This window comes from Ovis aries, chromosome 7, assembly GCF_016772045.2.
Source record: "Ovis aries strain OAR_USU_Benz2616 breed Rambouillet chromosome 7, ARS-UI_Ramb_v3.0, whole genome shotgun sequence".
Lineage (NCBI taxonomy): Eukaryota > Metazoa > Chordata > Mammalia > Artiodactyla > Bovidae > Ovis > Ovis aries.
Genome location: NC_056060.1, coordinates 22,907,724 through 22,933,817, shown reverse-complemented (window position 1 = coordinate 22,933,817; position 26,094 = coordinate 22,907,724). Strand labels below are relative to the sequence as shown.

The 26,094-nt window shown below is 42.0% G+C and overlaps 1 protein-coding gene and 2 gene segments (V, D, J or C); all 3 read left to right on the top strand.

The window, feature by feature from the left end:
• Positions 1–262: 262 nt before the first annotated feature.
• The window catches only part of LOC121820038 (uncharacterized), a 234,431-nt gene continuing 208,599 nt past the window's right edge, over positions 263–26,094 (top strand). The window contains exons 1-2 of the mRNA XM_060418973.1: positions 263–343; positions 574–4,228. Of these exons, the coding sequence (XP_060274956.1) occupies positions 2,721–3,689 (969 nt within the window). The 5' untranslated portion in view covers positions 263–343; positions 574–2,720 and the 3' untranslated portion in view covers positions 3,690–4,228. The remainder of the gene's footprint in view (positions 344–573; positions 4,229–26,094) is intronic.
• LOC114115698 (T cell receptor alpha variable 12-2-like) lies at positions 13,095–17,090 on the top strand. The segment is given in 2 exon segments: positions 13,095–13,290; positions 13,501–17,090. Coding segments are annotated over 2 exon segments (492 nt in total).
• LOC121820031 (T cell receptor alpha variable 17-like) lies at positions 22,438–25,050 on the top strand. The segment is given in 2 exon segments: positions 22,438–22,509; positions 22,915–25,050. Coding segments are annotated over 2 exon segments (555 nt in total).

Below are 26,094 nucleotides of genomic sequence, written 5' to 3'. Positions count from 1 at the left end.
TATAGGGGCTTATATTCAGTATTATGTTCAAAATAGTGAGAAGGAAACCTAGCAAGAAGCCTAACCCAAGGTTCTGAGCAACCATAGCTCTGACCCCAAGATGGCAGTATTGGCATTGGCCTTGCCTGTGGGTATGATTGAGTTTGAAGTAGCAAAATCTGGTCTTTGGCTCAATAGGGTTGTAGTCTCTGATTGGCTAAGCATAAACCCTGAGAATCATTTGTTAATGTAAAAAAAATAAAAGGTATTGAATAGACAAGTCAGTTTTGGGGGAGAGCCCAGTGCAGAAGAATGGAGATGCATGTGAGATCCTCCCTGGTGGTTTTGTGGCTTCATTTTTGTTGTAAGTTAATGAAGAGTTTTAGCCAGGTTGACACAGTAAGTCCAGGGAATATTTTAAAGGTTTTCAAAAAGGAGTATTGCATGTATTGCTTTGGGGTAGAAGGAGAGAAGAATTTGGGGCCAGGTTATGGTTCAGCTGGGATTCATTCTGGAGAGGAGTAAGAGATGCAAATTAGAAAGCAATAAAAATGGGTGAGCTATCTCTCAGATCTCTCTTTGCTTTTTGAACAGGCGTGAGTGGCAAAAACCAAGTGGAACAGAGTCCTCCATCCCTGGCAGTCCTGGAGGGAGAGAATTGCACATTTCAATGCAATTATACAGTGAGCCCCTTTAACACCCTAAGGTGGTACACACAGGACACTGGGAGAGGTCTTGTTTCCCTGATAACCATGACTTACAGTGACAACAAAAAGTCAAATGGACGGTACACAGCGACTATGGATGCAACTGCCAAGCACAGCTTCCTGCACCTCACAGCGGCCCAGCTCAGCGATCTAGCCTTCTACATCTGTGTGGTGGGTGCACTATGCTCCCCAGGCACTCGCACTCTGTACCCAAACCTGCACCTGGATGTTGTCAAGGAGCATTTTTTAAAATGTTGTATGTAACTTCAAAGTAAGCTAGTGATTCTCTTTCAGACATGGCTGAATCTGAACTTGAGTCTAGGTATCTTCTAACATAGAGTTATCCTCACTCAACACAGGAAGTTAACTGCTCACCTGGTTATTCCCAAGGTTAAGACCATCATATTGCATTACTACCCTGAGGCCAGGGGCGGTGACCCTGAGGAGCCACCCCGAGCCTGAAGCTAGCGGCAGCAGCTGGAAGGAGCCACTCACACATGAGGCCAGGGCCCGCAGCCTGGAGGAGCAACAAGAGGAGCGGTTGCTGCACAGGCACAGGAGGGCCTAGAGGAGCTATCCCACGTTGAAGGTCAGGAACGGTGGCAGTAAGGAGATACCCCTCGTCCAAGGTAAGGAGCAGCGGCTGTGCTTTGCTGGAGCAGCCGTGAAGAGATACCCCACACCCAAGGTAAGAGAAACCCAAGTAAGATGGTAGGTGTTGCAAGAGGGCATCAGAGGGCAGACACACTGAAACCATACTCACAGAAAACTAGTCAATCTAATCACACTAGGACCACAGCCTTGTCTAACTCAATGAAACCAAGCCATGCCTGCGGGGCAACCCAAGACGGGCGGGTCATGGTGGAGAGGTCTGTGGTCCCCTGGAGAAGGGAATGGCAAGCCACTTCAGTATTCTTGCCTTGAGAACCCCATGAACAGTATGAAAAGGCAATATGATAGGATACCAAAGAGGAACTCCCCAGGTCAATAGGTGCCCAATATGCTACTGGAGATCAGTGGAGAAATACTACAGAAAGAACGAAGGGATGGAGCCAAAGCAAAAACAATACCCAGGTCTGGATGTGACTGGTGATAGAAGCAAGATCCGATGCTGTAAAGAGCAATATTGCATAGGAACCTGGAATGTCAGGTCCACGAATCAAGGCAAATTGGAAGTGGTCAAACAGGAGATGGCAAGGGTGAACATCGACATTCTAGGAATCAGCGAACTAAAATGGACTGGAATGGGTGAATTTAACTCAGATGACCATTATATCTACTACTGCTGGCAGGAATCCCTCGGAAGAAATGGAGTAGCCATCATGGTCAACAAAAGAGTCTGAAATGCAGTACTTGGATGCAATCTCAAAAATGACAGAATGATCTCTGTTCGTCTCCAAGGCAAACCATTCAATGTCAGAGTTATCCAAGTCTATGCCCCAACCAATAACACTGAAGAAGCTGAAGTTGAATGGTTTTATGAAGACCTACAAGACCTTTTAGAACTAACACCCAGGAAAGATGTCCTTTTCATTCTAGGGGACTGGAATGCTAAAGTAGGAAGTCAAGAAACACCTGGAGTAACCAGCAAATTTGGGCTGGGAATGCAGAATGAAGCAGGGCAAAGACTAATAGAGTTTTGCCAAGAAAATGCACTGCTCATAGCAAACACCCTCTTCCAACAACACAAGAGAAGACTACACATGGACATCACCAGATGGTCAACACTAAAATCAGATTGATTACATTCTATGCAGCCAAAGATGGAGAAGCTCTATACAGTCAGCAAAAACAAGACCGGGAGCTGACTGTGGCTCAGATCTTGAACTCCTTATTGCAAAATTCAGACTTAAATTGAAGAAAGTAGGGAAAACCACTAGACCATTCAGGTATGACCTAAATCAAATCCCTTATGATTATACAGTGGAAGTCAGAAATAGATTTAAGGGCCTAGATCTGATAGATAGAGTGCCTGAAGAACAATGGAATGAGGTTCGTGACATTGTACAGGAGACAGGGATCAAGACCATCCCCATGGAAAAGAAATGCAAAAGAGCAAAATGGCTGTCTGCGGAGGCCTTACAAATAGCTGTAAAAAGAAGAGAGGCGAAAAGCAAAGGAGAAAAGGAAAGATGTAGGCATCTAAATGCAGAGTTCCAGAGAATAGTAAGAAGAGATAAGAAAGCCTTCTTCAGCGATCAATGCAAAGAAATAGAGGAAAACAACAGAATGGGAAAGACTAGAGATCTCTTCAAGAAAATTAGAGATACCAAGGGAACATTTCATGCAAAGATGGGCTGGATAAAGGACAGAAATGGTATGGACCTAACAGAAGCAGAAGATCTTAAGAAGAGGTGGCAAGAATACATGGAAGAACTGTACAAAAAAGATCTTCACGACCCAGATAATCATGATGATGTGATCACTCATCTAGAGCCAGACATCTTGGAATGTGAAGTCAAGTGGGCCTTAGAAAGCATCACTACAAACAAAGCTAGTGGAGGTGATGGAATTCCAGTTGAGCTGTTTCAAATCCTGAAAGATGATGCTGTCAAAGTGCTGCACTCAATATGCCAGCACATTTGGAAAACTCAGCAGTGGCCACAGGATGGGAAAAGGTCAGTTTTCATTCCAATCCCAAAGAAATGCAATGCCAAAGAATGCTCAAACTACCACACAATTGCACTCATCTCACATGCTAGTAAAGTAATGCTCCAAATTCTCCAAGCCAGGCTTCAGCAATACGTGAACCATGAACACCCTGATGTTCAAGCTGGTTTTAGAAAAGGCAGAGCAACCAGAGATCAAATTGCCAACATCTTCTGGATCATGGAAAAAGCAAGAGAGTTCCAGAAAAACATCTATTTCTGCTTTATTGACTATGCCAAAACCTTTGACTGTGTGGATCACAATAAACTGGAAAATTCTGAAAGAGATGGGAATACCAGACCACCTAACCTGCCTCTTGATAAATCTGTATGCAGGTCAGGAAGCAACAGTTAGAACTGGACATGGAACAACAGACTGGTTCCAAACAGGAAAAGGAATGAGTCAAGGCTGTATATTGTCACCCTGCTTATTTAACTTATATGCAGAGTACATCATGAGAAATGCTGGATTGGAAGAAACACAAGCTGGCATCAAGATTGCTGGGAGGAATATCAATAACCTCAGATATGCAGATGACACCACCCTTATGGCAGAAAGTGAATAGGAGCTAAAAAGCCTCTTGGTGGAAGTGAAAGAGGAGAGCGAAAAAACTGGCCTAAAGCTCAACATTCAGAAAACGAAGATCATGGCATCTGATCCCATCACTTCATGGGAAATAGATGGGGAAACAGTGGAAAAAGTATCAGACTTTATTTTTTTTGGGCTCCAAAATCACTGCAGATGGTGACTGCAGCCATGAAATTAAAAGACACTTACTCCTTGGAAGAAAAGTTATGACCAACCTAGATAGTATATTCAAAAGCAGAGACATTACTTTGCCAACTAAGGTTGATCTAGCAAGGCTATGGTTTTTCCTGTGGTCATGTATGGATGTGAGAGTTGGACTGTGAAGAAAGCTGAGCGCCGAAGAATAGATGCTTTTGAATTGTGGTGTTTGGGAAGACTCTTGAGAGTCCCTTGGACTGCAAGGAGATCCAACCAGTCCATTCTGAAGGAGATCAACCCTGGGATTTCTTTGGAAGGACTGATGCTAAAGCTGAAACTCCAGTACTTTGGCCACCTCATGAGAAGAGTTGACTCATTGGAAAAGACTCTGATGCTGGGCGGGATTGGGGGCAGGAGGAGAAGGGATGGCATCACGGACTCGATGGACGTGAGTCTGAGTGAATTCTGGGAGATGTGATGGACAGGGAGGCCTGGCGTCCTGCGATTCATGGGGTCGCAAAGAGTCGGATACGACTGAGCGACTGAACTGAACTGAACTGAATTGAATATATCTCCTTTGTCTGTGGTTCTCTGTGCAAACAGGGGTGAGCAGCCAGTATACATTGGACCAGAATCCTTCATTCCTGAGTATCCAGGAGAGAACACATGCCGATCTTAGTTGTACTTTTCAAAAGAAAACATTTTACAACTTCCTTTGGTTCAAGCAGGAGCCTGGGAAAGGACTTGTATCTTTGTCTTTAATTCAATCAAGCCAGAAAGAGCAGGCAGACAAAAATTTTAAAGAACTCCTGGTAAAAGAGAAGTTTTATAGTGTTTTGCGTATGTCAGCCTCCCACCTTGGAGACTCAGCTACCTACTTCTGTGCTTTGCATCACAGTGCTCTCCAAGCACCTGCAGCCTGTCCCACAACTCCCAGCTGGGCCTCTTGACAGGGGTCCAGCCTTTCGGTGGGAAGGAAGGTGTTTCCTTTATCCACCGAGGGAGTTTTCTTAAAATCTCTGTCTCCAAACAGAAAATAAGGATAATCTATCCCTCCCTCATGTGATGAATCTGAATTTATGTTGAATTACATTTCCTTTTGTTACTATTGAAAGTTCATTCCTCAGTGCAAAGTGAACTCCTCCTGCCGAGATTTCTTTTCACCGTCTACCCTTCAGGTGAGAGGGTAGGCCCCTTTGTGCTCAGGCTCCAGTTCAGAAAGCAAGTTTTCACCATGCTGTACCCTCACCAGTAGCGTCATATTCATTGGTTCATAGTCTTCATGATATTTTTATATCTGTGTGCCATTTATACAATTATTTACTAATTTAATATTAAATTTACTTTTACATTAAATAGACTTTACAAATGACTGTGCAAAAAGTTATCCTTGTTTTAATGGATGTTATATATGAAACCATATATTTATGAGCAGGTTATATTTTTTCTATTACAAATTAAAATAATACCTTATCTGTAGCAGATTTGAATGGCCACGTAAGGCATGACTTATAGCAAAATGGAAGCTGGGAACAGAACTCAGACACTCTGACCTTTTGTCAATTGCTTCTTCCACTAAAGATAAAAAAATGGATCCAGAGTTTGAAGGAAGGAGTCTAGTATTTTAAATTTAAATTAAGCTAAAATTTTGTTACTTAATTATATATATTAATTTTAAATAAATTAGAAGATATAAACACTTTTACAAAGAGAACACTCTTATGATTTCATGACATAAAAGTTATGACTATCACCAGTTTTCAGAATTTTTGGTGATGTATTATACAGCTATATTTTTCTATGAGAGGGGACTATAATATACCTGGAATTTATTAACATATTTGTTTTTCTTAACACTGTTGATATTTCCATGTCAGAAAACGTATATTAAAGGCATAATTTTAAATGATTGGCTAATTTCCACTATTTAGATGTATTTTAAAAACTAATCACTATTTGGTATTTTTCCAATTATACAGTATTATAGACAATATTTCTATGAGCATCATTTAAGTTGTAGTTTCAATGGAAATGAAATTGCTTGGATAAGGGAAAAAACATGACACTAAATGTTTGGTTTCCATGAAGAAATTTTCACCAAGCTATAGCTTCAAAAGCAATCCATGAAGCTGCTGACTTTCCAATACTATACCAAGTCAGGATATTACTACTCTAAATTAGTTTTCATTTTATTAAAAGAAAAACTTCAGTTTTAATTTTCTTTTATTTTAATCAGTAAGGTTTCTGTAATTACACATTTTGTAATAAAAAATAAGATTAGAAAACATCAGAGTACCTCACAGAGAATAAGAACTAATATCTTTTCATAAAAGTGAAAAAGCTGGCTTAAAACCCAACGTTCAAAAAACTAAGATCATGGCATCTGGTCTTCATGGCAGATGGAAAATAGACGGGGAAACAGTGGAAACAGTGATAGATTTTATCTTCTTGGGCTCCAAAATCACTGCAGACGGTGACTGCAGCCATGAAATTAAAAGATGCTTGTTCTTTGGAAGAAAAGCTATCACAAACCTAGACAGCATATTTAAAAGCAGAGACATTACTTTACTGACAAAGGTCCACTTAGTCAAAACTATGGTTCTTCCAGTAGTCATGTATGTATGGATGTGAGAGTTGAACTATAAAGAAAGCTGAGTGCCAAAGAATTGATGCTTTTGAACTGTGGTGTTGGAGAAGCCTCTTGAGAGCCCCTTGGACAGCAAGGAGATCAGACCAGTCCATCCTGAAGGAAATCGGTCCTGAATATTCACTGGAAGGTTGATGATGGAATTGAAGCTCCAATACTTTGGCCACCTGATAGGAAGAACTGACTCATTGGAAAAGATCCTGATGCTGAAAAAATTGAAGGCAGGAGGAGAAGGGGATGATGACAGAGGATGAGATGATTGGATGGCATCACTGATTCTATAGACATGAGTTTGAGCAAGTTTTGGAATTTGGTGATGGACAGGGAAACCTGGTGTGCTGCAGTCCATGGGGTTGCAAAGAGTTGGGCATGACTGAGTGGCTGAATTGAACTTAACTTTTCATAAAATAAGATGTATTAAACAAAATTTGGAAAGCACTGTTCTGATCCAGGTTACCTTCTAACTTGTCTCTTTTCTCTCTATTACCCAGAGTTTTGATACTCAAAATATAGACCAGCGATATTAGAATTTGTGCAGAATCCCAGGATTGACTTCTACTCTACTGAATTTGAATATTCATTTTAACAAATCCTCAGGTGATTCTACCACTTTGAAATTTAAGAAGCACTAATCTGACTGGTAGCAACAGTGGTTTTTTTAAAGTTGTTGCTACCTGCCTGAATGCTTCAGTGGATTTCTATTGCCTCTAGAATAAAATACAAACTCTTGGCTATGGTATACAAGATTCTGCACAATGTGAATCCCACTTGACCCTTCAATCTAAGTTCATAACACTCTTCCCTGACTCTCTGTGCAGTCACAATGCTGACCTTTCAGTTTTCTAAACTTGTCTCGTCTTGTCCCACGTTGGGTCTTATTCTTTCATTTGTCTGCAGTTTTCCTCCCCCAGATCTTGATGAGGCTGACTTATTTTCATCCTTCAGGTCTCAGCTCAAATATCACTTGTTTATGTTTGGTCACTAAATTGTGCCCAACTCTTTTGTGACCCCAGGGACTCTAGTTCAGCAGGCTCCTCTGTCCATGGGATTTTCCAAGCAAGAATACTAGAGTGGGTTTCTATTTTCTTCTCCAAATAGCACTACTGTAGAGAAAATCTGATTTTTGCTGAACTTCCTGACTAATGTAACCATCCATAAACCTTTTCTTAACTCTGTATCAAACACCCTGGTCATTTCCCAATGGTAATAACCATAATAAGCAGGCATATTTTTGATTGACATGTCAATGTATTCATTGCTAACAACTCCAGTTAGATTGTAAGTTCTGTGAGGCCAGTATTGTTGTGTGTTCTGCTCATGGGCTCTACTCTTAGCATCTAGAACAGTGACTGGCCCATAGCAGTCAGTTGATAACTATCTACTAAATAAATGTTGTGTGGGCCTTCTCCCTCTTTGCTTTCCTTTTCATTCTTGTCATTTCCCCCCTTGAAACTCTTAACTTCATACATGTTCTCACTGCTTCTTCTGTGCTCTAGTTCAGTTACCTCTGGCTCTTACTTGAAGACTCAGGTTCCAGCCTTCCTCTGCTCAGGAGGCTCTGGTAAATGATTAGATCCACGCAGGGTCTCAGTCTGTCCTCAGTCAGCTGACTTCACTTTGTCAGGTGTAATCTCAATGAATCAGGTCAACTTGAAAGCTAGAAACCCTGCAGTGAAATATGTAAAAGAGAGAGAGAAAAAAAGACATGTCCAAAAGACTTTGGAAAATATAAAAGGAATTTCAAGTCAAATAATTATGAGCACACATCAAAATCTAATTTCAAATTACTGCAGGAAAAAGTCTCAGGAAACATATTCAAATAATTAGCTTTGTTAGGAACATTTTATAGGAGATAAGTTTTTTTAAAAGCTTTGATTAGAGATCATAATTATGGTCAGACGGCTGGTTCATATTTATTCTACTTTTGATCATGTACTGGTATTAGGTTCCTCACAGAATTAATAGTCATTTCAGGGTGTAACACGAATTTCCCAGGAGTCTATTTCATTACAGTATGTCAGAGATTTCCTCATTTCATTAGAAATAATAGTTAAGTCCCATGTGAGGCTATAAAGAATATCCTTCAGAAAAGATCCATTTTAGACCAGCTTGGGGAAACATTTTTCTCAAAAGTAATTCTAGTATTTATTATAGTGTCTCTAAGGGTGGCAGAGAGGGCTTTGTCAGGTCTTGATCTTACTCTCTTACAGGCGAATAGCTTGTTGTGTCTTTGGTGCTATCAGTAAAGTCACAAATCCTGTGTCAGAGATGAAGGATGTTATTACTTAGGACACAGCAAGCAGCATGAACACTAGCACATTCGCTTCCGTTGCCTTTGTCCATAAGTCTCTCATGGTGATTTAAGAGGGGTAAACGGATGCTATGCATGTGATGGGATTGTGTCACAGCTGATGAATAGTGAGCTTGGGGAATTCATTGCTATTTTCACCAAGCAGTAAGCAAGCTCATTTTTTGTCTCAGAGAAGACATTACCCCATCCATCAAGGTTACATCTGCAAGCACAACTCTGAGAAATGGTTCAGGTTGAGTGGTAATGACCTTACGTTGTTGGTAAACCCAGAACATCATGTAGACGTATAAGAGACTCACAGCGAACTGCCTTTCAACAACATTCGCTTCATGGTTCTAAATTGTATTCGCTTCTAGAAATTTTTCTTGAGAGTTTGCCGCTCCTTCCACTGTTCTTGTTTCTCTGAGTGATGAAGACTGAGATTAAATCTATTTGATTTTTCTCTAACAACATTTAATTAAATCCACTATTAGCAGGGCTTCCCTTGTGGCTCAGTGGTAAAGAATCTGCCTGCAATCCAGAAGACACAGGAAACACTGGTTCGATTCTTGGGTAGGGAAGATACTGTGGAGCAGAAAATGGCGACCCATTCCAGTATTCTCACCTGGAAAATCTCATGGACAGAGGAGCCTGGCAGGCTACAGTCCATGGGGTCATAAAAGAGCTGAACACAGCTTAGCGAATAAACAGCAACTGTGAGCAGAAATTTATATAGCAGGATGAGACCAGTCTGCACGATCAAGCTCAGTCATGTCTCCTAGGATCCCAGATTCAGTCAACTGTGAATAAGTTCCAGGATATAAACAGCTTGGACGTAGTATAATATTCATTATGACCCATACAAGGGAATTGGACACACTGGTCTTTGGTTTAGTTTCTAAAAAGGGACCAAAGATCAACCATCCTTCCCAATGGAGAGATGTTCTTTCTTCCCAAACACAAACATATAACTCCAAGGGAGACAGATTGGTCCAGTTTTAAATTTATTGTTAAGCTTGATTAGATTCATCATTACATCACTTATTAAGTTACATGAGCAGCGTCATTCATGAGGCATAATTCAAGATGGGCAGACACCAGAAGCATATACATTTGAACCCGCCATACTGAAGCCAAGTTGCGCTGATTTACAGGTTTGTACACATAGGGGGTTGGGAATCCGTGTTGAGCAGATTCTGCTCGTGACGTCAGGTGCAGAAGAACAGTCCAGGACGAGCCACAATCATTTCAATCTTTCTGTTTTCACAGACCATATGGTTGTTCTGCTTAGGCTGCAGTGCTGGGTATAGCATACAAAGAGAGCATGAACAATCTTCCCTTCCAACAAACACAAACTTTCCAGGGTCTAACGTTTCCCCTTCCCGAGTACCAGGGTTGTTGCTCCTTTTCCACTACCACAAAATTGGCGTGGTATATAACTTTGCCATTTTTTCTAGTCATTTCCTGATCACACTCAAAACTTTTATATAGAATGATAAGGAGCAAGAGGAATAAGGGGATTTTCATGCCATTTACAGAGATCATTTATATTCACCACCTTGGGCCTACTGGGCCATTTAAGGGAATTCTTAGAGCAGTGTACTCAAGTAAACCACAGTTATCTTCACAACCTAGGACTGTATTTATTCAACAGGAGAATCTAGGTGGCTGAACAAGAATTACATAATTTTAATACCATTTGGACTGGCCTACTGCCAAGGAGGTGGACTAGCCAAGCTGGTCAGAGGTTCATTCTTCAGGGAAAGAAGGAAGCATCATGCTTTCTTTCCACTTCTGACAAGCTGTAGTAGGTGTATTTTTTTTTTTTTAATACTCAACCTGTTAAGGACAGTTAGAAACCCTGGACCACATGTAAAAGAAAAACATAAGAATTTGGAGAGAAGAAATCAGACTAGCTTAAGAACTTGGGGCTTTAGGAAAGATAGAGCAGAGTGAGTTCCCTGAGCTTTCTTTTGCCTCATGTAACCCAAGTGAGTCCTGGGGAAGCCAGGAACCTGAAAATGCCAACAGATGTAGACAAAAAAGGCCATGAAAAGTCTTCTTTCTGCAGCCAAAGGTCCAGGAAATAGGACAGCTTAGCAAGACAGGAAACTTTAGCACATTTATCTGTTCATAGAGGCAAATACCATGGAAAGTTGTGCAGCAACCGAGCAAACATATAAGTAAAAGGAAACGCCTGGTAGGAAAGCCCTGTGGTGTTTTTACTAACCTTTGTTCCGTCTTTCCATCACTGGATCCATGACAGTTTTTAGATAGCTGCCTGCATCCCCAGTGTGAGTTCCGGGTGGTGGAGGGGGAAGAGCTCTTTGTCATGAAAGAGCAGAGCTTCACTGTTTTAACCTGTCTTGTGGTTCCCTCAAGGACTAACGCAAAGGGCTTGTCTACATGTCACAAACTCAGCACTCTCTCAGGGCAGAGAAATTGTTACAAAGAGAACATTTTCTAAGAAAAATTCAACAGTAGATTTGAATAGGCAGGAGAAAGAACTTGAAGGTAGGTTAACTGAAATTGTCCAGTCAGAGAGCAGAAAGAAAAAAGAATGAAGAGAAATGAGCTGAGACTAAAGGACCTGTGGGACACTGTCAAATTTTCTGACATAAGTATAGGATTCCCAGGAGAGGAGAAGAGTGAGAAATAGCTGTGTGGGTTTTGTCAAAAGCGATGTTCTGTTAAAGAAAAGGATCCCACTGATAGCATCTTCTCCCTCATCCTACTTCCTACATAGTCGTCGGTGGGAATAGGGAGGACCTGACCCGTCCATCTTTGATGGATACTGTTTACCTAGTTCTTGAGCAGAAAGGGACCTGCTGCATTGCTGGTCTCTAACCACTAGCTTCTACAAGGGCATGAGGCAGGAGGTGAGATGGGAAGGAACAGAACTTGTCTGCGCTTCTTTTTCCGTTAGACTCAGTTAAGCTTCTTGCATAGGCAGCCCTCTGATAAACCTGATTTGTGGTTAGGGTACAATAGAAAGGCAGAGAGTGATTGTTGCTCTTGTCTAGTTGCTAAGTCATGTCTGACTCTTTTGCAGCCCCATGGACTATAGCCTTGCCAGGCTCCTCTGTCCATGGGATTTTCCAGGCAAGAATACTGGAGTCGCTTGCCATTTCCTTCTCCAGGGGAATATTCTCGACCCAGGGATTGAACTCATGTCTCTTGCACTGGCAGGCAGATACTTTACCACTGAGCCACCAGGGAAGCTTGTTAGAGAGACTGATACCAGACCCATAACTTTGGAGATTAATCCTGAGATGCCAGGGCTTTGTTCAAGAAGGGGGATTAGACTCATGAACATGTCCTTTGGGTGTTATTTACACTCTAGGTACTGAAGGCTGGTCCATCTACTACTACCATCAGCCCAATTAAGCAATGTTTCCACACAGATATGCCACTGGTACAAAATGGAATTAAGAATTAAGTCCTTGACTTTGTTAAAAATCTGCCCAAGTTGTGAGCTGGAAGCATGTTTGTTCAGTTAGATTTTAGGTCATTGTGTCTTAAGAGGATTCTTTTGAGTTAGATTAGATTTTTTAAAAATAGAAGTGGGGAAATAAGATAGGAAGTGTTGGCCTGAAATGAAGAAAAGCTACACAGATCCCCTGAATCATGAGAGCCTCACCCAGACTTCTATCACTAGAATACCTTAGGACTGGTTTTTCAGTGTGAGAGAGTGGCCATTTGATAAAGCTGCTTCTAATCAGACAAGTGTTGCCATTTGATGTAAAACACACATGTAGACATCACTCTATCCCCACACACATTGACTTGGACCATACGCTTCTCAAATTTTTAATTTAACTAAAGTGGCAAATTTTTATTTTCATCAGTTCCCATAGTAAGGATCTATGTTTCAAATATTTATTTGATCAGGGTCTTGAGTCCACAAGATGGCAGTGTCTTCTCAGGGACCCTGCTCATGTATTCCTTCCTCTGTGTGTGTGTGTGTGTGTGTGTGTGTGTGTGTGTGTGTGAGAGAGAGAGAGAGAGAGAGAGAGAGAGAGAGAGAGAGAGAGAGAGAGGGAGGGAGAAAGTGGGAGGAGAGAGGAGGAGCTCGGTGGTGTGTTGCACGGGTAATGAAAAAGTCTCTTTTGTCTTTGATAGAACAGGCTCTTTTTATGATTTCTAAAGCAGAAGAATTGAAATGTCTGAGCTCAACTCTTTTTTTTTTTTAATTTTAGGGCTTAAAATTTGAATCCTCAGTGAACCAGAGGGGGAAAGAATGATGAAATCCTCAAGAGTTTTATTAGTGATCCTGTGGCTTCACTTAATCTGTAAGTTTGGGGCATTTCTATGGGACCATAAAATAACTATTTGGAGTCATTGTCCCTTCTAGACTTACGGAGAAACATGAACACTATTTCCCTTAAATAAGGGATGGTAGAGGTGGGAGGCCTGTGAAAAGGTAACTTCAATTCTGGAGAGGAGGCATCCACTACCTAACCCACCTTCTTTGACTGAGCGTTCACTGTCTTTTTGCACAGCGGTGAGCAGCCAGCAGAACACCGTGGAGCAGAGTCCTGCATCTCTGCCTGTCCCAGAGGGAGCCATCTCCTCTCTTGGCTGCATTTATTCTGACAGTGCTTCTCAGTACCTCGCATGGTACAGACAGTACCCTGGGAAAAGACCTGAGTTTCTGCTGAACGTGTATCCTGACAAAGACAAAGAGGAAGGAAAATTTAAAGCGCAGTCCAATAAAACCAAGAAGCATGTCTCCCTGCGTATCAGAGACTCCGAGCCCAGCGACTCAGCCACCTACCTCTGTGCAGTGAGCACACAGTGCTCCCCAGGCACCTGCCGCCTGTGCCCAAACCTGCTGGGGCCCCGGCAGCGCCTCTTGGAGAGCTTAGGCTGCAGGGCACAGACATTCTGTCGCCTCTCTAGATGTGAATGTGGATTAAGAGTAACCGTGGAGAAGGTTTGATTGATTAGGGAAATATTTTCATAATTCTGGAACAGTTGATTCTGAAGGGAAATTAAACAGACAGTTTGGTCTGAATGACTGAAATATTTTTCAATCTTCTCATTGTACTCTAGTTTTGTACCATAACTTTACTCACTGGAATTGGAATTATGATGCTTTTATATATGACAATATTTTAATATGATAACTGGGATACTCCCTCATAGTTCCTGGTACATTTTGCTCTTTCCTCATGTAGTTATTCAAGATGTTTGATACTCATTGCTTTAGGAAATAATGGAAAAACATAAATGCAGAAGTCTTTTTTTTTTTTTAACGTGGACCATTTTTAAAGCCTTTATTGAATTTGTTACAATATTGTTTCTATTTTATGTTTCTCGCTTTTTGGCTGTGAAGCATGTGGGATCTTAGTGCCCAGACCAGGGATTGGAAGGCACACAAGTGGAAAGAGAATGGAAAGTCCCCCTGCATTGGAAGGCCAAGTGTTAACCACTGGACCTCCAGGGAAGTCCCAGAAAGGAGTCTTAAGCAGCTATTCTGAGAAAGCTGTGAGTCATGAATTGTTCTAGTCATAGATCTGCCACCTCATCTTCACCCATCTTCATCTTCAACTGCAGCCCCATTGGTGGATTAGATAAGGATACATTTGATGGGTGGATGGAAGGACTAGCATCAGAAGGTGAGAACTGGCTGAAACAAAAAGCCTAGACAGTTGCAGGAACTCAGATCAGAGGTTCATGTCGCCATTTTTGAGTGAAGGCTGAGTAGAACTCAAAGTTCCAGGTGTGAGCCTTGTGGGAGAGCGCACTGATTCCTATGTGCGTGAGTGAGGCTGGGGATGGTAGAGAGAATTAGCTACAGCCATAGGATATCCCACACCCACAGCAGGGTGTAGGGGTACAGGTTTCCTGAGAAGGATCTCTGAGTAACCAATGTTATGGTGATTAAAGACCTACATGGATCAGTTATCAAAGACCATATGCTATTGAGGATGTTTTAGAAAATGTTGGTGAGAGAGCTGGGAATACCAGCAGGGATATGAATATCCACCCTCTCCTGACTCATTGGCACTGTGGAATTGTCCTATAACTTATGCCAAAGTCCAGGAAAAATGTTTGTGATCTGATGGAAATCAATTGATGCTTTCGAACTGTGGTGTTGAAGACTCTTGAGAGTCCCTTGGACTGCAAGGAGATTAAACCAGTCAATCCTAAAGGAAATTAACCCTGGTCACCTGATGCAAAGAGCTGACTCACTGGAAGACCCTGATGCTGGGAAAGATTGAAGGCAGGGAGAAAGGGATGACAGAAGAAGAGACGGTTTGATGACTCAATAGACATGAGTTTGTGCAAGACTTAGGAGATGGTGAGGGACAGGGAAGCCTGGCATGCTACAGTCCATGGGGTCACAAAGAGTCAGATATGACTGAGTGACTGAACAACAACAAATAAATCCAGGGAAAAAAATTAGACGTCACAGTCATCATGAAGCTGAAGTAGTGGTCTGTTAGACATGACATTGTTTATTTAGTCCAAAAAGCGGGAAAAGCTGGAAATGACTAATTAAGATTTTTACTCAGTTTTGTTCACATAGTCACTGACTAAAAGGATGTAAAAGTATAAAAGGCTACAGCCCATGGGGTCGCACAGAATCAGACACAACTGAAGCAACTTAGCATGCAAAGAAGGATGTAATCTAATCGGAATTTGCTTCAAATTCTCAGTCTGGAAATTTACGACTCAGAAATATTTCCAAATCATGGAAAAAGCACTTGAAAGGCAATGAGAAAGAGCATGAAATGTATTGAGCTCAAGATACTCGAATTCTCTTTCCACTTGTGTGTCTTCTGGTGCCACTGGAAAGAACCTGGTTTGTGGTGCTGGTCTGATTATCTTTTGTTGCTAATGAGTGACTTGATTTCAGGCTATGCTCATATTTATTTCAGGATAGGTTTAGGATTAAGTGAGGTAGCATATTGTCTTAGGTTGACTTCCTTAACAAAGCCAAAGTTGGGATTTCTGACACCCATCTTATTTTGAGACAAGCAAGTTAAGTGGGGAGGGGAAGAGGGTAAACATGAATGTGTCTGAGCTGAACTCTTGATCCAGCCTGACTCCATGGGGGTCTCTGGAGCATGAAATGCCCCACAGAATTGATCCCTCCCACCTTGAGTCAAGGGGGCCATACAGCGGATCTTAGAATAAGACGCTCATTGGAGCATGGGTACACTCTACTGGAGAATGGTGATGTTTATTGGTGTAGATCAGTTTTCTGGGAAAGAGGGCAGCCATGAGCCAAGCATAGCCAACATTTGCAGCAGCTGGGAATTGGGCCCACTGGCCTGGAAAAGGGGGTCTAGGTTGAGCACCAGCAGTGTCTGCTACTAGCATGGAACTCTCATGTCATATGAGTGCATTCAATAAATGGTAGACTTGAAAATTATTGTATTTAAAAAGTTAATTTCCTTCTCTATTTCTTGAAGGTGAAAGTGAGTCACTCAGTCAAGTCCAATTCTTTGTGACGTCATGAACTATACAGTCTTCTTGTTAATTGGGAAAAGTGAAAAGTCAAAGTGTTAGCTGCTCAGTTGTGTCTGACTCTTTATGACACCATGAACTGTAGTCTTCCAGGCTCCTCTGTCCATGGAATTCTCCAGGTCAGAGTACTGGAGTGGGTAACCATTCCTTTTTCCAGGGGATCTTCCCAAGGCCTCCTAAACTGCAGGGATTGAACCCAAGTCTCCCAAATTGCAGATGGATTCTTTACCATCTGAGCCACCAGGAAGCCCTTTCTATTTCTTACCAATCTGGAAAAATTAAAACAATGTATGGTGAAGTACTTAAGAGAGAAAATTTTAAAAAATATATAAAGAATTATTATTCAAAGCTAAGACTCCAGATTTTTTGAGAGTAGTTACCAAGGAACCATTATATTATTCTCTTAGATCCTTTGGTCATTCTCCAAGTGTGCATACGAGACCATTAAGCATGACATTCTGCCACAACTTTGGTTCCAGGTATATGACTCTCATATTCACAGTTGATGACTTGGTGCTTCAAGATATGGAAAGAGACACCATCTGTACTTATTAATGACTAGTGTTTCTTTGTTCTTGGTTTATATTTAAGAATGAAGAACTGGGCAGTGGGATGGACTTCTTATGTCATTGTGTCCCTGTTCTCCACAAAGTTTCTTCCTGAATGGGTTTCTTGGCCAGTAGTCTGGCCATGTGGACTTACCATGTTACTTGGCAGGCTTGTTTTTAGGATGAATGAGCAGAGAACTGCTTATTAACTTGTTTCTTCCTCTCCTATCCACCTAATATCAGTTTGAAGGTGGCTTAGCTCTGTTACTTCCCTGGTAGCTCAGAAGGGAAAGCGTCTGTTGTCAACTAGCTGTAGAATTTTTTTTTAAGGGAATTCTCATTAGCTATTCTGTATAAGTTAATTTTTAAATAGTAAATGTATTTATTTTAGATATTAGTACCTGGAAAAATACTTCTGAAATAAAACTATGTAACAGCGTGAAAATTCTCTTCTTGGCCCAGATGGGCTCCCCAGGTTTAAGTGGTACAGTCCCATTTCTCCGACTCTGCTGCCACCTCATCCGCACCCACGAGTATCACCACCACAGGCTGAAATTCCTTAAAAGTAGAATGGTGCTTCCTGACATGTGGTTGCTGATCTTTCTGCAGCTGATGCCTTTCTTCTCATGCACTTGATGAACTCATACCATCCAAATAGGGGCCATCAGGCGAAAAATCGTGGCAAGTTGAAAAAGGAAAGTTTAATATAAAGAATTATTAACAAATAGCAGAGCATTATTTACTATGAACTCTAAAGAACTCTAGAAAGAACTCTAAAGAACATAAGAATAGCATCTGTAGGGAGACACTGTTATCTTTAGGACTATGCCAGAGTTTCACAGAAAGTAACACATTATAATATGTACTCTCTTCTCCTATCACAGTGGTGACTCAGGCTTCACTGGGGAGTGTGTGACTGTAGCCTGCTGAATGGGGAAGTTTGCCGAGGTGCCAGAGAACACGACTAACAAGCAGAAGAACAGCTCCCAGGGTTCTAGCACAGTTTGTAGGAAGCTGGCAAAGGAGCACTGCTGAACTTGCTCGGGTGCCTGTGAAACTTGCCACGAAAGCACCCGGGGACTGTCACTAAACGTTGCTGGACGTGAGCGTCACAGGTGCCCCACAGGACAGCCAAGCACCCCGGAACAAGAAGAGCGGAGCACATCCCAGGACCCGGAAGAGAAGCTGCCTCTTCCTGCCGGCTCCTTTCCATCCTCTCTACCGACAAAGGTTAACATCACGCCAGCTGGCAAGAGGCGCATGTCCAGAATTACCCTCTGAATCTACGAAGGGAGAATTTGTAGTTCAAAGGCGATAAGCTGATAACTGGCACATCTTTCATACACACTCCTCCACACACAGTTGAACTTTCAAGCAAGGGTGAAATGACTCTGTTTCCATCTCACAAGCTAAGTCTGTCCTTTGAACAAGTGAAGAAATTCTCATCCTTTCTCTCAAAGGAGGAGACCTGTGGTCCCAGCAGTCACTACGGATCACTGGCTGTATTAATTACTTCTAAAATTCAGAGGGAATTCCACTGAAAATTCTGTTATATGCAGACTAAATTCTAAAGTTAATCTCTCTCAAGTGGTATATAGAATAATGTGAGGAGAAGGAAGCAGGAAATAGCAGTGTACGCAGAGGAACACATGAAAGTAAAGAACAAGAAGAAACTGTAGAAAACTCCTACATTCTTTGGTTCCTGATTTGGTGGTTATGCGGCAATTGATGTAGATGACATTTTTTCTTATTACACATTTTATATTTTCCCTGCTCAGAGCCATTACCCCGTGAATTGGGTTACTTTCCTAGTGGTGTGATCCAATTCTTCATTCTCAAAGGATCTGAGTACTCAAAAATCTTGTCTTTTTATTGGTTGTTGTAATTTAACATTAACCTTTAGTATTGGTCATGGAAGTGCCAAGAGGCTCCCCTAGGAAATCTCTTGGGTTCCAGACATAGTCCTTTTTATATTTGATATGCAGCAACAACCCATTCCTCCTTGGTAATTGGAATCAACCACTGTAGTTAGTAGAGTAAACTCATTTTCTATTCATTGGTTGTGAGACATATATAACCCAAATAGCCACATGGAAGTCTTATCTTCCAGTTCAGTGAAACCATTGCTGTGTTCCCTGGTGAAAGCATTATTTCTTTTAGAGAATAAGAACTAATACAACTCAAAGTTACAAACATTACATGCAAAGATCTTGCTAGTGAGTTACTGAAGATAACAGTGAGGGGTCCACTCCCAGTGCCGCCTCCTTGATTTCTGGAATCATGCATTCTGCCTATGGGGAGACAACACCATTACTTATCTCTGCATTGCATCTGAAGAGACAGAATGCCATATTTTCAGAGCTGTTTTTCAACCGGTGCTATTATACAATCAGTGTGTGTGTGAGTGCTCAGTCATGCAGTCCCCTTTGTGGCCCCATGAACTACAGTCCGCCAGGCTCCTCTGTCCCTGGAATTTTTCAAGCAAGAATACTGGAGTGGGTTGTATTTCCTACCCCAGGGGATCTTACTGACCCAGGGCTCAAACCTGTGTTTCTTGCATCTCCTGTATTGGCAGATGGATCCTTTACCACTGTGTCACCTGGGAAACCCATAGAACCAATAAACCATTCTAAATTTAATCAGGTCAGCCATTTCTGGATGACAGGGTATATGGTAAGATAAATAATTCTGTGGGTGTGTGCCCATGGCTGTAACCTTTTGCTGTGAAAATAGTTTCTTCCTCAGAAGAAATGCTGTGGGGAATATCTTGCTGAAATTAGGCACTCTGTCAGTTTATGAAGATAAGGCTGGACAAGTATATTAAGCAAAGAAGACAAATCCGTATGCAGGTATAAGTGTTCTCCAGTGAGGAAAAATCTCAGCCATCTCCATCATAGGAGATATCTAATCACAATGGTCTGATCACGCACCTAGAGCCAGACATCCTGGAATGTGAAGTCAAGTGGGCCTTAGAAAGCATCCCTACGAACAAAGCTAGTGGAGGTGATGGAATTCCAGTTGAGCTGTTTCAAATCCTGAAAGATGATGCTGTGAAAGTGCTGCACTCAATATCCCAGCAAATTTGGAAAACTCAGCAGTGGCCACAGGATTGGAAAAGGTCAGTTTTCATTCCAATCCCAAAGAAAGGCAATGCCAAAGAATGCTCAAACTACCACACAATTGCACTCATCTCACATGCTAGTAAAGTAATGCTCAAAATTCTCCAAGCCAGGCTTCAGCAATACATAAACCGTGAACTCCCAGATGTTCAAGCTGGTTTTAGAAAAGGCAGAGGAACCAGATATCAAATTGCCAACATCTGCTGGATCATCAAAAATAAAAGAGAGTTCCAGGAAAAACATCTATTTCTGCTTTATTGACTATGCCAAAGCCTTTGACTGTGTGGGTCACAAGAAACTGTGGAAAATTCTGAAAGAGATCGGAATACCAGACCACCTGACCTGCCTCTTGAGAAACCTATTTCCAGGTCAGGAAGAAACAGTTAGAACTGGACATGGAACAACAGACTGGTTCCAAATAGGAAGAGGAGTACATCAAGGCTGTATATAGTCACCCTGCTTATTTAAGTTATGTGAAGAGTACATCATGAGAAATGCTGGGCTGGAAGATGCACAAGCTGGAATCAAGATTGTCGGGAGAAATATCAATAACCTCAGATATGGAGATGACACCACCCTTATGGCAGAAAGTGAAGAGGAACTCAAAAGCCTCTTGATGAAAGTGGAAGAAGAGAGTGAAAAAGTTGGCTTAAAGCTCAACATTCAGAAAACGAAGATCATGGCATCCGGTCCCATCCCTCCATGGGAAATAGATGAGGAAACAGTGTCAGACTTTATTTTTGGGGGCTCCAAAATCACTGCAGATGGTGATTGCAGTCATGAAATTAAAAGACACATACTCCTTGGAAGGAAAGTTATGACCAACCTAGATAGCATATTCAAAAGCAGAGACATTACTTTGCCAACAAAGGTCCATCTAGTCAAGGCTATAGTTTTTCCAGTGGTCATATATGAATGTGAGAGTTGGACTGTGAAGAAAGCTGAGTGCTGAAGAATTGATGCTTTAGAAGTGTGGTGTTGGAGAAGACTCTTGAGAGTTCCTTGGACTGCAAGGAGATCCAACCAGTCCATCCTAAAGGAGACCAGTCCTGGGTGTTCATTGGAAGGACTGATGCTAAAGCTGAAACTCCAGTACTTTGGCCACCTCATGCGAAGAGTTGACTCATTGGAAAAGACTCTGATGCCGGGAGGGATTGGGGCAGGAGGAGAAAGGAATGACCTAGGATGAGATGGCTATATGGCATGACCGACTCAATGGATGTGAGTTTGAGTGAACTCCGGGAGTTGGTGATGGACAGGGAGGCCTGGCATGCTGCAATTCATGGGATTGCAAAGAGTCAGGCACGACTGAACTTAACTGAATGTAATCCAGCTGTCATCAGGCATCCGGGAAGTCTCTCTGGGGAATGACACCATATCAGGAACTCAGTATTTGTCTGTGTCATGGACAGATTAGGCACTGAGCAATAGCATCAGCGGGGACAAACTTGGTAAGGGGAAAGCAGTGTTTTTGAGCTCATGCATAACTTCCAGCACTGCTAGCAAGGCCAGATCATGAGATCATGAGGCCAAAGTGATGAAGCAGGTTGCACTGAGATGTTCCTTCCTCTGCATGCAATCTCTGCAACTTCTGAGAGTAGTTTGAGAAGGATCAGTGTTAACTCTTCCTTAAATGTTTGGTAGACTGACTCTATGACTTTGGAGTCCAGTTCTCTGACCATATTGGAGATTCTGAGGCAAACCCAATATTAATTAACTTATTCATTTTCTCTTTAATTCAGCCAGAGTCAGTTTCTGTTACTCGTAAGTAAGAACCCTGACTCATATATAATCTGATTCCAGTGTGAGGCAAATTAGGAAAAAAGGACAGGGTATCAGAAGTGACTGTAAGAAGTCTAACCGTGCTCCTCAGAGGTACTCTGTAAATACTGGGCATCAGTGTTCTTTCTTCATTGAGTTTTTAGTGCATAAAATTGTATCTGTATCTGTTCTCACTGTAGGCTGGAACTGGAGTTCAATAAAGGCAGAGAATAGAACAGCTTTGCAATTTCCTCTGAACCAGCCCTAACACACTTCATCTTCCTCAGGTGGTTCTCTTAGTAGGATGATGTTGCCCCCACAAGAGGGCCGTGCCTCTCTCAGACTCCCTTTGTTTGAAATCAATATGTTTGTATTGAAAGCAAAAAGATTAAGCTTCCTTTGATTGGCTGGGTAAGAAACCTGAGACTCTCTCTGGGTCTCAGAGGGACTGGATGAGTATACTGAAAAAAAAAAAAAATGAGCTAGACTGAGGAGCCTGGCTTTATTTCAGGGCAAGAGCTGCATCTTCTGTGATCCTCCTAAAGAAGAAGAATGGAGAAGCTTCTGGCCCTGTCTTTGGTGATTCTGTGGCTTCAGCTGGCCAGTGAGTTTGGGCTCTTGGTGATGGGAAGAGGGTGACCAAAGTTCAGAGATCACAAGACTGAGGGGCAAAATCTTCTCTTTAATTGGGAAAAGTGAAAGTGTTAGTCGCTCAGTCCTGTCTAACTCTTTGTGACCTAATGGACTGTAGCCCGCCAGGCTCCTCAGTCCATGGAATTTTCCAGGCTAGAATACTGGAGTGAGTTGCCATTCCCTTATCCAGGAGATCTTCCTGACCCAGGGATCAAAGCCACATCTCCTGCATTGCAGGCAGATTCTGTACCACTGTGCCCCCAGGAAAGCCTGTTAATTGGGAAATGTACCCTCAAATTATGGAAGGAAATGCAGACACTAGTGAGTGAAAATGCAGTGACTGACTCCTGGCCTCTGTCCTTGTGTTTCTGCCTAGAGGTGAATAGCCAGCAAGGAGAACAGAATCTGCAGACCCTGAGCATCCAGGAGGGTGAAAATATCACCATGAACTGCAGCTATAAAAGTATTACTATAACTGCCTTACAGTGGTACAGACAGGATTCAAGGCGAGGCTTTGTTCATCTGATTTTAATGCGTTCAAATGAGAGACAGAAACACAGTGGAAGACTACTCTTCACGCTGGACAGCTCCATCCAAAGCAGCTCCATGTCCATCATGGCTTCCCAGGCTGAGGACACTGCTACTTACCTCTGTGCAACAGACACACAGTGCTCAGCTGGCACCTGCAGCCCCAGCGCAAACCTGCCGGAGCTGTCTCTTAGAAGCAGCGACAGTGTGCAGAGTTGGTGGTTTTGTCTTCCCACAAAGGAGAGTCTGCAAATGGCTAGAAACATGAAAGGGAGCTCCTCTCAAATTCCTGGGTTTTTGGTAGCATGTCAGACTATAGTAAAGGGCATGGGATTTAGAATGGGAAGCTGAAATGCCAAATTCAGCCCTGCCCATCCTGGCTGTGTCTTTAGCCATATCATTGGTGTAGCAACCTTCAGTGTCCTCAGTTTAAACAAAGGATTTAGGCTGATGAGCCTAAAGACCCTTCAAGTTCTAATTTTACCAGGTCACCTCTGAAGGATGAAGAAGGACTTCTCAGTATTAGAAGGGCTCGTCTATTATATGTGCAGCCCCCTCAAGACCTAGGTGGAGCTTTAAGACACATGAGATGATTTTAGTATTTCTCTAATTCCTGTATAGGAAACAGTAGATTCGCCAGACATTAGAAATAAAAAGGATCTAGGACTGTTCCCATGAAACTTTTCACTTTAAAACCGAGGAGTGAAAACATTATGTAATAATAGACACAAAGATCTCAGTATTGGGAGTAAAAGAGACAAAGATGTGAATCTGATTCTGCCATTTATGATTTGCATGGTTTCTAGCCATCAATTTCTCCATTAAAGAGATGGAAATTTATCCAAAAGTCAGATTTTTTCCCGTTACAAGTGAGAGATACATGTTTTCTGCTATCAGCCCCTAAAATATTGTTTATTGAAAGTGGATACTTCTGTTTATTATCACATATATAACAGTTTTCCATCCATTGTATTCTTCTTCCTGGTAAGAATAGTTTTCTTGATACAGTTTTGATGCTACTGAAAATGTGTTTGTGGGCAAAGGGCATTTGTATTTATGTGACACTTAGTGAAAAAGGTAGGAGAGGGCAGGGGAAAGGTTGGTAGGACTGTGGTTCCCACATTCCAGACCTTAAACCACCACATCATCTGTGTCAGAATCAGCTAGAACACCTTTGAAGACCTGGGTTATTAGGAGTTTACTCAATCAGACTGATGCAGTGATGGGTTGTATTTTTAATGAACATCATTTATATCAGATATTGGTTCAGCTTCACATCACAAAACACTCAGATAATGTTTTTAACAAGCTGGAGTTTACTTCCCTCTCATATAAAGAAGCTCTATCGCAGGTACCCTGTGCAGTCCAGGGCTGGTATACCAGCTCCATAATCTTGTGAGGAATCAAGGGTCTTCTTTCTAGCTGTTTCTTGTCCTTAAATTGTCACTTTTGTTTATATACTTTGCAGAAACAGCAAGAAATCCATCCACTTTATACACCTTCCAGGAAGAATGTCAAGAGGCAAATGAGTACATGCTGGCCAAGTCAATCATTTTCAGAAGCTTCCCCCAGCACCTTCTACTTGCATTTCATTTACCAGAGTGTTAGTCCATGTCCCCACATTTCTTCAAAGGAGCCTGGGATATCAGGATTTTTTCAGCCTCAGCATGTTGTCACTCACAACAAAATTATTCTCAGTTCAGTTCAGTTCAGTCACTCAGTTGTGTATGACTCTTTGTGATCCCGTGGACAGCAGAATGCCAGGCTTCTTTGTCCGTCACCAATTCCCAAAACTTGATCAAATTGATGTCCTTTGAGTCGGTGATGCCATCCAACCATCTCATCCTCTGTCATCCCCTTCTCCTTCCACCTTTAATCTTCCCCAGCATCAGGGTCTTTTCCAATGAATCAGTTCTTCACATCGGGTGGCCAAAGTATTGGAGCTTCAGTTTCAGCATCAAACTTCCAATAAATATTCAAGACTGATTTCCTTCAGGATTGACTGGTTTGATCTCCTTGGTGTCCAAGAGACTCTCAAGAGTCTTCTCCAACACCACAGTTTAAAAGCATCAATTTTTCGGTGCTCAGCATTCTTCAAGGTTCAACTCTCACATCCATACATGACTACTGGAAAAATCATAGGTTTGACTATAAAGATCTTATTGGAAAAGATATGTCTCTTCTTTTTAATATGCTGTCTAGGTTGCGATATCAGGATCTTTTCAATCTCAGCATGTTGTCACTCACAAGAAAATTGTGGTTCTACCATAATTGAAAAAGACACGTGTACCTCAGTTTATTGAAGCACTATTTACAATAGCTAGGACAAGGAAGCAACCTAGATGTCCATTGACAGATGAATGGATAAAGAAGTTGTGGTAGATATGCACATGGAGTATTCAGTTCAGTTCAGTTGCTCAGTTGTGTCCGACTCTTTGTGACCCCATGAATTGCAGCACGCCAGGCCTCCCTGTCCATCACCAACTCCCAGAGTTCACCCAAACTCACGTCCATCGAGTCAGTGATGCCATCCAGCCATGTCATCCTCTGTCATCCCCTTCTCCTCCTGCCCTCAATACCTCCCAGCATCAGAGTCTTTTCCAATGAGTCAACTCTTCGCATGAGGTGGCCAAACTACTGGAGTTTCAGCTTTAGCATCAGTCCTTCCAATGAACACCCAGGACTGATCTCCTTTAGAATGACTGGTTGGATCTCCTTGAAAACCAAGGGACTCTCAAGAGTCTTCTCCAACACCACAGTTCAAAAGCATCAATTCTTCAGTGATCAGCTTTCTTCACAGTCCAACTCTCACATCCATACATGACCACAGGAAAAACCATAGCCTTGACAGACCTTTGTTGGCAAAGTAATGTCTCTGGGTTTCAATATGCTATCTAGGTTGGTCATAACTTTCCTTCCAAGAAGTAAGCATCTTTTAATTTCATGGCTGCAATCAACATCTGCAGTGATTTTGGAGCCCAGAAAAATAAAGTCTGACACTGTTTCCACTGTTTCCCCATCTATTTCC